Source organism: Elephas maximus, chromosome 12 (genome assembly GCF_024166365.1).
Source record: "Elephas maximus indicus isolate mEleMax1 chromosome 12, mEleMax1 primary haplotype, whole genome shotgun sequence".
NCBI classification, from domain to species: Eukaryota; Metazoa; Chordata; class Mammalia; order Proboscidea; family Elephantidae; genus Elephas; species Elephas maximus.
Window position 1 is genome coordinate 79,680,796 of NC_064830.1, and position 14,612 is coordinate 79,695,407.

Below are 14,612 nucleotides of genomic sequence, written 5' to 3' on the forward strand. Positions count from 1 at the left end.
ACCTCCCTGCCTTCCTAACAGGAAAGTGTAAAACATCATTTTAAGCTCTCTTTTTTTTTTTTTTTTTTTTGAGGATTCTGGGTCAAATTCAGGGCCCCAATTCTTATTCTGTGATAGTATGATGTGGTTGTTAAGACCAAGGGTTCTGAATTAGATAGCCCTGGGTAGAATCTTGGCATGCCCATTTACTTAGCTCTGTGACCTTAGCAAGTTACTTAACCTCTCTGAGCCTCAATTTCCTCATTAAACCCGTTGCCATTGAGTCGATTCTGACTCATAGTGACCCTATAGGGCAGAGTAGAACTGCCCTGTAGAGTCTCCCAGGAGCAGCTGGTGGATTTGACCTGCCAACCTTTCAGTTAGCAGCTGAGCTCTTAACCTCTGCACCATCAGGACTCATATTTCCTCATTAGTAAAATGGAAATGATGACAACATTCACCTCATCTTTACATGTATGTAAAGCCCTGCGCATAGTGTCCAGGACCTGGTGAATCAAAATTTCCTGATTAATCATGTGATACCGTTAATATTCTGTTGCAAGCATGGTGCCCTCAGGGACTGCTGAGGCATGTAAGACACTTTGCTCTGGATAGAAATGAAAAGGGCCTCAGATTTTTGTGCTTGTTATCTTTCTCCCCATTTTTAGATTTATTTTTTTTTTAAGTAGGGGGCACTGTTATAAGTCCACAGCTCACTGAACTTCTATATAAGCAGACACCAGCTAACTACCACCCAGGTCAAGCTAAAGAACACGCTCAGCACCCAGTGTGGCTCCCTTGGTAAACTCTATTCTGATTTCTATCACCATAGAGTAGTTTTGCCTATTCTCAAACTTTATATGAATGGAAAACATAGTATGAACTCTTTTATGTCTGGGAGCTTTTGCTCAACATTATGTCTGGGAGCTATCAACCAAATTGTTCCAGGTAGCAGTAGTTTGCTCTTTTTCATTGCTGCGTAGTATTCCCTTGTATGAATATTATCACAATTCATGTATCTATTCACTTATCGATGGACACTTAGATTATATCCAGCTTTGGGCTATTATGAAAAATGCTATTATGAATGTTCTTGTGCTGTTTTCTGGTGGATGTTAATACTCAGTTTGGTTGTATATTACCCAAGAGTGGAATTGCTGGGTCAGCGGGTAGACATATGTTTAATTTTAGTAGATACTGCCAAGTCATTTTTCCATGCATTGTGTTACATTTCTGTCAGCAGTGCATGAACGTTCCAGCTACTCTCTTCATCTTTGCCAACACTTAGGAGGGCGAACGCTTTTCATTTTAACCATCCTGATGGGTATGTACCAGATACCTCATTGTAGCTTTAATTTCCTTGATGATGAATGATGTTGCCTATCTCTTTATGTGCTTTTCAGCCATGGGGACTCCATTTCATTTCTAATCTCAGTTATGTTGTTGGGATATCAGATAGCTAAACTCGCTGGAATAATGTTTCAAGAATGAGCACACACGCTCTGAGAGAGGGCCTGAAAGGCTCTCCTATGACTCAAACACCGGAGATTTAGGGCAATTTTCCAGAACATCTGTATTGGCTTTTTCTGCTTGCTTTCAAGATTGCGGTGTGTGATAGTCAGGCTTGCAAGATAAATAACTTTCAGATGAATTGACATGTTACAGATTTTAAGATTCTAGGTGAACTCTTTAGCAGCACTTCAGCTTATATATTTCTACAGTCTACTTAGGGGGAAAGATAGTCACATTTATATCTACTATGTGTCCATCACTGTGTCAGGCACTTTAAATACATCATCATCTTTAATCCTGAAAAGGCCTCTGTAAGGTCAACATTATTGTGCCTGTCATTCAGACAAGGATATTGAAGCTTGGAGGGGTCACCCAGTTATTAAGTGGCAAAGCCAGTGTCTTAGTAATCTAGTGCTGCTATAACAGAAATACAAGTGGATGGCTTTAACAAACAGAAGTTTATTCTCTCACAGTCTAGTAGACTAGAATTCCAAATTCAGAGCACCAGCTCCAGGGGAAGGCTTTTTCTCTCTGTCGGCTCTGGAGGAAGGTCCTTGTCATCAATCTTCCCTGGGACTAGGAGCTTCTCTGCGCAGGAACCGCAGGTCCAAATGATGCACTCTGCTCCCAGCACTGCTTTCTTGGTGGTATGAGGTTCCCTTGTTTCTCTGTTCGCTTCTCTTATTTCTCAAAAGAGATTGACTCAAGATACAACCTAATCATAGAGATTCAGTCCTGCCTCATTAACATCATAAAGGTGGGATTTACAACACATAGGAAAATCACATTAGATGACAAAATGATGGTTGATCACACAATCCTGGGAATCATGGCCTAGTCAAGTTAACACACATTTTTGGGGGCACAATTCAATCAATGACACCAGGATTTTTTTTTTTTTCAATTCAGTAATTTCTATATGTACAATTCAGTGATATTGGTTATGTTCAAATTGTGCCACCTTTCTCAATATCCTTTTCTGAATTGTTTTGCCATCATACCATCATCAACACAAACTCACTGACCCTAAGCATCTCATCTAACCTTTTGAGTTGTTGGGGTCAAATTGATCTCATATAAATAATTCTTTAAAAGAATACAATGTTGAAGTTAGATATTCTTTTCTAATTAAGTTAAACTTTTTTTTTTTTAATTGTTTAGTGTGAAGATGATTTCAGGGGATAGTTTTGGTTTAAGGTTTAAGCATTTCCTTGAAGCAGTAGTTCCAGGGGGTCATCTAGCCTCAAAGGCTCCAGCCAGTCTGGGATCCTTGAGAGGGGCAGAACTTTAATTAAGTTCTGTTCCATAGTATTCCCCCTTTTGGTCAGGATTCTTCTATAGAATCTTTGATCAAATCGTTCAGTAATGGTAGCTGGGCCAGAACCAGGATTTGAATACTAATCTGATTGTCCCCAAAGCCCACCTTTCCATTAACAGTCAAATTGAGAGGAAAACATTATTTCTCTAGCAATTCTCCAAACAGAAACTTTTCCTAGCAAACATTTCCCATTAGTATTTTAACGGTCACCTCTATTAAGGCAACTTCACATTTGGAGTGTTTTTCCAACCATAGATGGGTCTCCAGGGTCTCCCAGCATTAGATCTGACAATACTGGAGGTTCAGCTTCTGCAGTACCTACCTGCAGCTTCTGATTGGCCACCTGACCCCAAATTTCTTCTGTCATCCTTCCCACCTTTCCCCCAGGTTTGGGTTCTGACTGATTTTAGTAATGCTGTGTAGGTGTTGGTTCTCCTGATATATTTGCCTGGCAAACATGCCTCATTTCTGAGGTTTAATTAGAAAATTTTTTCCCAATTGTATATTTACCTGTTTTAGTATATTTCCTTTCAATTATTTTATCTATGTTTAGTTAAAACAAACAAACCAAACCCATTGCTGTTGATTTGATTCCAACTTCATAGCGACCCTATAGGATAGAGTAGAACTGCCCCATAGGGTTTCCACGGAGCGCTTGGTGGATTTGAACTGCTGACCCTTTTGGTTAGCAGCTGTAGGCTTTGTCTGTTTGAATACTGTTGAGATACTAGGTTATAGCATAGTTGAGGTAATGAATGTATTTTTGGAAGTAATGAGTGTAACTTTGTATAGGACAGTCACATTTAAGGGATCCACTTTGAAGACCTTACACAGGAATGAATGTAAAATAGGAGTCACTTGTTCTAAAATACATACATAAATATATATATATATGTATATATATATATTTTTTTTTTCCCAGAGAGACAGAAGGGAAGAAGACAGGCAGGGGTGAGTGAGTGAAAGAACCCCATTTCCACCTTAGGTTTGGAGATATCATGGTTACTTCCAACACCAACAGATGCCTCAGTGCCCTTGGACCATCCTTGTACTCTTAGTTTGCTAGCACTGCTGTAACAGAGATATCACAAGTGGGTGGCTTTAAAGAACAGAAATTCATTTTCTCACACTTCCGGAGGCTAAAAGTCTAAATCAGGGTCTCAGCTATGTCAGTTCCTTCTGTGAGCCTCTCTCCTAGTTTCTGGTGTCTTTTAGCAATCCTTGGTGTTTCTTTGTTAGTCTTCACATAGGCATGGTGCCTATCTTCCCCTATGTGTGTGTTTTGGTGTCTATTCTGGTTCTTTTTACAATTCAGAAGTGATTAAGCTTAGGATTCATCCTACATTGGTATTACCTCAACTGATTGTTGTATTTCATTAGATTGCATTTTGGAAAGTAATTACATTGCATTATGTTACATTATGGAAGATAATCTGCTCTACCCAAGGCTAACTGATTTCATGACTCCATGACAGCAACTGGGCTAATGTTTGGCCAAACCACGGAGAATCAAAGCCTAGCCAACCTGACCCATGAAATTAACAATTACATACTCCTTGGCAGACATTGTTAACTTTTGGTATTGAGCAATTTCAAATCTGCATCATGAAAATTTACATGAAATGCAGCCTCACTGTATTTTCCCCTTAACGTTTCACCCTGTTCCTTCAGACTTTGCAAAAACATCCTGTTTTAATGGCTTTATAATATTTCATGGGATTTATATATTGTCAGATACTTAATCATTTCCTAATTGTTGGGCATTTGTTTTCAGCTTGTTTATGTGATAAATGATGCTGTGGTAAACACCTTCATCTGCGCACACTGTCGTATCTTTTTTAATTTATGTTGTTGTTGTTGAGAATATACATAGCAAAACACACATCAATTCAGCCGTTTATCGAGGTACAATTCGGTGATATTGACTACATTCTTTGGGTTGTGCGACCATTCTCACTCTCCGTTTCTGAGCTTTTCCTCCCCCATTCACATAAACTCACTGCCCCCTAAGGTTCCTATCTAATCTTTCTAGTTGCTGTTGTCATGTTGATCCCGTGTAGATAGTTCTTAAAAGAGCATAATACTCAAGGGAGACATTTTTTACTAGTTTAGCTAAACTCTTGTTTGGCTTTAAGAAGACTTCAGGGGATATTTTTGGTTTAAGGTTTAAAGATTATGTCAGGACAGTGTTGTCATATCTTTGAGAACAGAAACGTTTGCCTGCCCGGTGAGAGGTGATTGTCAAAATCGTGATACCGTAGAGGCTAAGAGCATGTGCCCACGTGGCAGCCAGACAGCCCATGCTGTGACCTCAGGCAAGTTACGTAACCTGTCTGTGCCTCAGTTTCCTCATCTGTAAAGCTGGGGTAAATAACAGTACTTTTCCTCACTACTAATGTAGACAAAGGGCTCGGTAGATACCACAGAAGTGTTTAGTTATTTACCTGGAATCCTAGAAATCAGGTGCTAAACGTGTCAAACAAATAGTATTTTAACCCACCAGGCAGTCAGTGGGAGAAAGATGTGGCGGTCTGCTTCTGTAAAGATTTCAGCCTTGGAAACCCTGTGGGGCAGCTCTACTCTGTCCTAAAAGGTCTCTATGAGTCAGAATTGATTCAAAGGCAACTGGTTATATACACTGCAAAACTGCGAGTGTGAACCAGCCTCGTCTTTGTCATCTCAAGACCCAGCACTGTTGCAGGCCCACAGCCACGTGACTGGTGAGCATTCTCTCTGCAGTGTCTTGAATCTTATAATTCCCTATTTATTTTTCTACCTCCCCCTCTAGACTGTGAGCTCCTTAAGGGCAAAGACAAGGCTGTAAAAATAATAATAGCTAATATTTATTGAGTGCTTAACTCAGTCCCTGGGTGGTGCAAATGGTTAATGGGTTTTTCTCCTGGAGGTTCAGGTCCATTCAGAGGTGCCTCAGAAGAAAGGCCTGGCCCTCTACTTCTAAAAAATCAGCCATCGAAAACCCTTTGGAGCACGGTTCTACTCCAACACACACGGGTCATCATAAGTTGGAATCAACTCAGCAGCAACTGGGGAAAAAACCCAAAACCCAAAACTATGGATCGGACTCAGTGCTCAGCACCTGACATCCCTCGTCCTGTTTGCTCCTCCCAGCACCCTCAGCAGGCAGGGCCGTCTGTAAAGCTGGGCCACAGCTGACGTGGGCCTGCAGAGAGCAGGCGCTGAGTAGTGGCTGAATGATGAAGCATTCCTTCTCCAACCTGCTAGGTCCAAAGGATCACCTGAGGGATGGGGTGTGGGTGGCACAGGGGTGCGGGATACTGATTCCCAGGACCCACTCCTGCAAATTCTGATTTAGAATGTCTAGGGTGGGGCCCTAGAATCTGTATTTTTATCCAGTGCCCCAGGCTGAACAACCCTGTCATACCACTTCTTGCTGGGAGGTTTTTCTCTGGGCCATAGGAGTCCCAACCTCATCGCTGACTGGGATTGAGAGGGTGAGGGTGACCACAAGGAGGAGATGGACGAAGGTCTCATTAGTATGCATGGCTTTTCTTGTCACATTGCCGTTAATTGAAGCTGAAGGGCTGGCACATCTCTCTGGGATTTTCCACTCTCCCATTCCTTCCGGAACTGGCTGGGGACCAGCTTGCCAAGGGGGACAAGGACGGCACAGGGGCAGCGAGGCATCTGTCTACTGGTGTTGAAAGCCAGTCCTGATAATGTCTCTAAACTAAGGTGACCTCCTTCTCTCCTGCCTGCTCCCTCCCTCTCACCTTCTTGCCCACCTATTGAGTACCTGTCTGTGCAAGGCTCTGCTCTGCCAAGACCAGGAGGATGACCACTAGGGAGAGACCTTGCTTCCTAATTTTTCACAAAGTAACCCTTCACATGATTCTAATGGTTGAAAAGATATATACTACAATATATAAGGATGTGGAAAATCATCAGCCCCTGTGTCATGTCCTATCTCTAACAAGCTTGTTCCATCAATTGGAAACATTGTCTACTGATTTCCTGCTGCAAAAGATGAGGGTTACCTCACTTACATCCCACCCCACCCTCCCAACACAATTACATCACTCCGTGCTGCTCCTTGACTGGTTGACTTTGTAAGTAATATGCAGTTGTTGTTGTTAGGTGCCATAGAGTTGGTTGCGACTCATAATGACCCTATGTATAACGGAATGAAATGCTACCCAGTCCTGCGCCATCCTCACAGTTGTTGCTATGTTTGAGCCCATGTTGTAGACACTGTGTCAGTCTATCTTGTTGAGGGTTTTCCTCTTTTTCGTTGACCCTCTACTCCAGCAGGCATGATATCCTTCTCTAGGGACTGGTCCCTCCTGATAACATGTCCAAAGTACATGAGACAAAGTCTCACCATCCTTGATTCTAAGGAGCATTCTGGCTGTACTTCCTCCAAGAGAGATTTGTTCATTCTTCTGGCAGTCTGTGGTCTATTCAGTATTCTTTGCCAACACCATAGTTCAAATATATCAGTTCTTCAGTCCTCCTAATTCATAGTCCAGCTTTTGCATGCATGTGAGGCGATTGAAAATACCATGGCTTGGTCAGGTGTACCTTCGGTCATCAAAGTGACATCTTTCCTTTTTAACACTTTAAAGAGGTCTTTTGCAGCAGATTTGCCCAGTGGAATACATCATTTGCTTTCTTGACTACTGCTTCCATGGGCGTTGATTGTGGATCCAAATGGATTTTACTTTAAGTAATATCCTAGCATCTTTGTATCTTTTCACTTTTCTGGGTGAAATATAAATCCAACAAACTCACTGCCATCAAGTGGATTCCAACTCATAGCGACCCTATAGGACAGAGTAAACTGCCTCATAGGGTTTCGAAGGAGTGGCTGGTGGATTCAAACTGCTGACCTTTTGGTTAGCAGCAGAGCTGTTAACCACTGCTCTACCAGGGCTCTGTACATCCAACAGTGACTATAAAACACATAGGTATAAAGCAAACACCCACGTAACCACCACCCAGGCTAAGAAATCAAACACTGACCACATGTTTGAAGCCCCTTCCTCCTCTCCATGAAGCCATTTTCCCTAGCTTTTGTGGTAATCATTCTCTTGCTTTTCTTTAGTTCTTTGTACACATCCCTTGACATCCAGATAATAGAATCACATTATCTGTATTATTCTGTGACTTGCATCTTTCCTTCAACATTGTTAAACTAATCCAAGTTGAAACCGGTGACTATGTTTCATTTGTGTTCACTGCCACATATCACTGTTCAAATAGACACAATTTATCCAGCCTGCTGTTGATGGACATTTGGGTTGTTTCTGGTTTTCTGCTACTATGAGCATCGTAATTTGTGTCTTGGAAGAAGTAGGCCAGAATGCTCCTTAGAAGCAAGGATGGCGAGACTACGTCCCACATACTTTGGACATGTTATCAGGAGGGACCAGTCCCTGGAGATGGACATCGTGCTTGGTAAAGGAGAGGGACAGTGAAAGAGAGGAAGACCCTCAACCAGATGAATTGACACAGTGTCTGCAACAATGGGCTTATGCATAACAACGATTGTGAGAATGGTGCAGGACTGGGCAGTGTTTGGTTCTGTTGTACATGGGGTCGCTATGAGTTGTAACCAACTTGAGGGCACCTAACAACAACTTCGTCTCCCAGTACACGTACACGAGTTTCTCCAGGGGCTGCAGGGTACCCTGCACGGTACGCCTGTGCATCTTCAGTTTCACTTGATAAGGCCAAACAGTCTTCCATGGCAGCAGCAGCAGCAATTGACAGTCCCCATATCCAGAGGTTCTGACTTCATCATCTAGGGTCCCCCTGCACGGGGCTGTTAGAAGCTCCCCAGGTGATTCTACCGTGAGACTCATTCCATCTACTTCCAGTCTTGACTTGCCATTTTGAAGGAGAGTCCCTAACATCCCTTCTGGCTCTCCTCCCCTCCAGATTTTTGTGTAATGATCTGAAAGAAATGGTAAGCGCCCTTTCCCAGGTGAGGCCAGAGCAGAGGGGATGGATAAGAGAGGTTATCAAAGAACTGACAGGAACTCATTTAAACACCCCACACAGGCACACAGAGGGATTCTTCCTTCAGGCAGAGGCGAGGAACCAAGAAAACCCAAGGGCTGAGAATTTCTCCCGGAAACCAGTCCCACCCTAGTAGCCACTAGGATCTGTCTGCTAGTTGTGGGCCAGACAGAAAGGCCTATTTCAGCTGGCTTAAATTTTGAGACTCACAGGCAGCCACCATGATGCCTCAGAAGTTGAGGGGAATTCTAGACTCCTCTAAACTGCACTGAGGATTAAGGGTCTAGTTTCCTTAAAGGGACTTAAAGTTCCATCGAGTCAGCCCTGACTCATGGTGACACTATGTGTGTCAGAGTAGAACTGTGCTTCACGCTGTTTTCAATGGCTAATTTTCTAGAAATAAGTTGCCAGGCCTTTCTTCCAGGGTGCCTGAGTAGACTAGAACCTCTAACCTTTTGGTTAGTAGTGTAGTGTGTTAATCTTCTGTACCACCAGGACTCCTAAAGTTTCTTCAAGTCTCTACCTGCCAGCACTTCCACGGACAGTGAGTCAGTTTCCCCTTCTCACACATAGTATCAGACCTCTGGCTGTTTTCAAGTCACCCTACTGATTTCTCTTGTAGCCAGTGACCATTAAGGCTCAAGTGATGTTAAAAGCCATACTAACCTAAAGGTTGGTGGTTCAAACCCACCCAGTGGTACCATGGAAGAAAGGCCTGGCGATCTGCTTCTCTAACGATTACAGCCAAGAAAACTATACGGAGCAGTTCTACTGCGTAACACGTGGGGTCACCATGAGTAAGAACCGACTCGGCAGCAATGGTTTGGTTTACTTTACCCAAGGAGGGAGAAGGGTGACAGACCACAGGGCAGCCACTTTCAAAAGTTACAATGAATCCACACAACCACACTGCAATGTGTTTCTTCCTCTTGTTGTACATGAGGAATACAGCAGCTAGCTCAGAGAAGGTGAGAGCACACAGCTACAAGCAGCTAAGCCAGGATTTGAACCCAGAATGGTCTCTTTGTATCACACAGACAACAACCAGTCTCTAGTCCAACGACATCAGAATTTCTGGTGCAAGACCCAAGCACCGTTAAGTTTCAGAGCTCTCCAGGTGATTCTTGGACGCAGCCAGGGTAGAGAACCAGTGGTCTGTGGGTCTTAACGTTTAGCTTGCATGCGTCAGAATCACCTGGAGGCCTCTAAGATACAACAATTGGTCTCTAAGAGAATGAAGGAAATTAAAGGCTCAAAGACAAAACTAGTCCACAGACAGCTCACACGAACCATGGTTTCTTCTAACCTCAGGCCAGAAGAACTGGATGGTGCCCGGCTACCACCACCGACAGTTTTGACGAGGACATAATAGAAGGTCCTGGTTAGAATGGGAGAAAAATATAGAACAAAATTCAAATTCCTAAAAAAGGTCCAAATTCCTACTGGACCAATAGAGACCAGAGGAATCTCGAGACTATCGCCCTAAGATATCCTTTGAACTTGGAACTGAAGCTATTTCTAGATGTCACCTTTCAGCCAAATAATAGATTGGGTTGTAAATAAACAATATTACCTGTGAGTAATGCGCTTCCTTAAACAATCAACTATATGAGACCAAATGGTCAACCTTTACCCAATAGCAAAGATGAGAAGGCAAGGAGAGGAAGAGAAGCTAGATCAATGGAAACAGAACAGAACGGAAATAATGAGAATGCTGACACACTGTGCAAATTGTTAGCAATGTCATGGAACAATTTGTATAAAAATTGTTAAATGGGAACTTAATTTGCTATGTAAGCTTTCACCTAAAACACAGTAAAGAATCATTAAAAAAAAAAAAAAATCACCTGGAGGCCTTGTTACAGAGTGGAACTGAGGCCCATGGGTTTTCCTGGTAATCTTTATGGAAGCAGATCACCAGGCCTTTCTCCCGCAGCACCACTGGCTGGGTTCAAACTGCCAGCCTTTAGGTGAGTAGTCGAACACAAACCATTTGTGCCACCCAGGGAACTGTCCCCCAACCACACTTAGAGGTTTAAATTTAAGCCTGACACAAGTTCTCGAATGTACCTAACGGCGTGCTGGAGCCAGCTCTGTGAAAATGTGCACATCTCTTCCCAACTCCACATCCTGTCATCAGGCTGGTAGCTTCTGGCAAATGCTACAAATCAGGACACCCTCACCCCCCGCCCAACGGTTGTTCAACACTTATGAGCATATCACAGACCCAGTGGGATATGTGAGAGCACTTAGCAAGATGTGGTGTATCTTCATTTGTGAAGGGTCGTTAACTGTCATTATAATCAGGGTCTCAACAGTAGGCAATACTGGGGAAGCCAACACGACTTGTCCAAGGCAAGGTCATGGAGGCTCCGCAGACACATCCAAACCCCCTAAGGGACCGAGTTACTGGGCTGAGGGCTGTGGGGACCATGGTCTTGGAGAACATCTAGCTCAATTGGCATAACAGTTTATAATGAAAATGTTCTACATTCTACTTCAGTGTAGTCTTAAAAGCCTGTGAGCAACCATCTAAGATACTCCATTGGTCTCACCCCACTGGGAGCAAGGGAGAATGAAGAAAAGCAAAGACACAAGGAAAGATTAGTCCAAAGGACTAATGGACCATAACTACCACAGCCTCCACCAGACTGTGTCCAGCATAATTAGATGGTGCTTAGCTACCACCACTGACTGGGATAACAATAGAGGGTCCCGGATAGAGCTGGAGAAAAATGTAGAACAAAATTCTAACTCACAAAAAAAGACCAGGCTTACTGGCCTGACAGAAACTGGAGAAACCCTGAGAGTATGGCCCCCGGATACCCTTTTAGTTCAGTAATGAAGTCACTCCTGAGGTTCACCCTTCAGCCAAAGATGAGGCAGGCCGGTAAAACAAAATGAGACTGAAGGGGCACACCAGCCCAGGGGCAAGGATTAGAAGGCAGGAGGAGACAGGAAAGCTGGCAATAGGGAACCCAAGGACAAGAAGGGCAAGTGTTGACATGTCATGGAGTTGGTAACCAATGCCACAAAACAATATATGTACTAATTGTTTAATGAGAATCTAGTTCTGTAAACCATCTGAAGTACAATAAAAAAAATAACAGTTAGGGTCTCGATACATACAGGGTCTTCATTGTGGTTACCTGTAGAATTTCTGTATTCAGTGAAACCTGTGCCAGCTGGAACTTGATGGAACTGCCTGCCTTGTTTTTCCGGGTCTCGCAGGTTTTCTGCCTTTGTCAGGGTGCAGTCTTACCACTTTTCTATCATTTGTTTCAGTGGAGATATTTGAGTTTTCCTTCTCTGAAAGGTCTTGCAAGGTTTCCACCTTACACAGGTTCTGCTGTATTGTGGAACAATTTTCACTAAAAACATTTTTTAAAAAACTTTCCTCGACCAGAGGCTCCAAGTGTTAAAAAATATTCCTTCTGGTTTGACTTATCAAAAAGCAGTCACAAAACCAAATGAATACATCATGATCTGATAGTTATTCCCATAAAAGGTAAGAGGCTCCAGGGGCCTCCTTTCAAACGATTTCCTTCTCTGGCACCTGGGGTTTTTTACACACTGGGCATGGCCAGGATGGGGCAAGGTCTGCCTGGCTTTATACCGTGAAAGGAGAGGTAGGAAAGGAGGACTGGTATAAACCATGCAATTCCAAGGACGTGTGGAAGATGAAGACCTGGAAATTGCTTTTCCTGGAATGACCCATGACCGTGACCCCTTGGAATGTCTGTGTGTACCCCCAGTGGTGGGCGTACCCACGGTTTGAAGACTACTGGGCTCACCTATGCTGCTGAACACATTCAGCCCGTTTGCAGCAGGATATACAGTAAAACCTGGGAAAGCTGGAACCTGTGTAAGGTGGAAACCTGACAGAGAAGGAAAACTCAAATATCTTTCACTAAAACAAGGGACAGAAAAGCGGTAAGACTGCACCCTGTCAAAGGCAGAAAACTTGTGAGACCTGGAAAAGCAAGGCAGTGCTGCTGAGTTCCGGCTCTGGCTAGTGTGTCACTAGTCGCTGAGAGGTCAGGAGACAGGCTTGACTGAGTCCTCTGCTGCGTGTGGTAACAGCCCTAAACATCCTCTCTGTTAATAATCGGAGTTGGTGACCTCACGAAGAATAAACTTTCGGGCATTAACACAGGAGGCAAGCAGATGAACACTAGCTAGCAGGAAAACATTAAAAAACAGAGGGTCCTAAAGAACCCCCACCCCCTGCAACACACACACACATACTCAAAGGAGTGGCGTTCTCAAGATCTATTTGGAAAGGCCTTTAATCTGTTCGGGATTGATTTCTCTCACAAATAGCACCGTACTTTGTGTTCAGCAACTTTCCTGTTTGGCAGACTCAGGAAATTACCTGGATCACATTCTTGCCCAAACAGTGACAGACTAGAAAAGATTCTCTCTGACATTGTCACTGACCCCAGTGATATACCGAGTTTTTAATTTCTGGGGAGGAGGGGGGGAGAGCAGGGTGAGTGGTGACAGGTTGGGTTGAGTCAAGAGCCTGGAATCTGTCATCATCTTTTAGTAAAACTCCTCCCTTCAGTCCCCCCAACATGCAAAGCACACTTTTGACCTTTTTCTGAACCAAGAAAGGACATGAACGTGACTTGAAGTGCCTTTGAAACTTCAGGTGTTTCCCTAGGGGACAATCGCCCTGTATTCTTCTCTGGTGGATCCATAGGGCCAGAACCACAGTGTGTGCTTGGCACACTGGTCTCCATACACAGAAGTTTCTTGTTTCCAAAAGACAAGTCTATCTGGATATGTACTAAAAACCTTAAATCACTCCTGACTTTCTGCTCTCATTTCTTTGCAGTGAAATGCAAAATGGAGGACGATGAGGTGGCTGCAGCTAAGATCCCACCACCTTAACCACTGTCGATGTCTTTTCCAGTCTGAGCTCCAGGTACCCTGTGCAAGTAGAATGTCCAAATTACGTTTCCTCCATTTGTGATTTCTTTAATGATAAGACCCAGTACATGAGAAAGCGGAATCTCTTCCACCCAGATTGGGAGGATTCATTGCAAACATGCTTTTAGTATAGTTTATCAGAAGAAAGTACCAAAGTCTAAACTTTATGCAAAACATCCAAAAATTTCATTCTTTCATCGAGTTAATCTCCTTAGCGCTTCTGGAGGCTCCTTCTATACCAACCACCACTAAAATGTACAGTTAACGGTAGTTCCAAGAAACATTGAAGTGCTCTTGTTACCAGTTTCCCAGCTGCCTTTGCAATTAAACTCCCAGATCTCTAAATTGGGTTTTCAGTTTACCTGGTGACTACAATCTTCATTAAAAAAAGACATCATTGCCTGTGACCATTCCCAAAGGAGGCAGGCTCTTAACTTTTACTGCAAACCCAACAAGATATGACACTTAAGCCCAGATAACAACAGTGAGAGGTCTTTGTTGTCTGGGCCCCACAATTATTATAGAAATTTCCTCATTTTATGGGTAAAGTTAACTTATTGCCCTCATTTGTTCTGTAGTTTGCTGTTAATCAGAATTCTCCCATTCAAAAATGCCAGACTCGGCCCCAGGGCAGATTCGAAAGCCCTGAGTTGGGGTGGGTTGGGTTGTTTCGACAAGCTACCACACGTCTTAAGTAAATAGTAAAGCCTTTATTTGTGTTAAGAACAGCATTTTGAAAATAAAACCTATCTGCCTATGCTTTACAACCTTTTAAATTTGTAATATTTATATATAGTCATTTATGGTACACATTGATTGTCTTGAAACCTCTTTAACGATTTTTTTATAAGTATGCAACAGTCAGCCA

At 43.1% G+C, this 14,612-nt stretch overlaps 1 protein-coding gene across 6 annotated transcripts in view; it reads left to right on the forward strand.

Moving 5' to 3' along the window:
- The window catches only part of IQCK (IQ motif containing K), a 271,465-nt gene that overhangs the window by 138,047 nt on the left and 118,806 nt on the right, over nucleotides 1–14,612 (forward strand). For 3 of the 6 annotated variants that reach the window (XM_049904892.1, XM_049904893.1, XM_049904896.1), the window contains exon 9: nucleotides 13,650–13,739. In XM_049904892.1, coding sequence (XP_049760849.1) covers nucleotides 13,650–13,705 — 56 coding nt within the window. In that variant the 3' untranslated portion in view covers nucleotides 13,706–13,739. Of the gene's footprint in view, nucleotides 1–13,649; nucleotides 14,546–14,612 lie in introns of those variants that run through there. The other 3 variants (XM_049904891.1, XM_049904897.1, XM_049904899.1) reach the window with 2 other exon arrangements.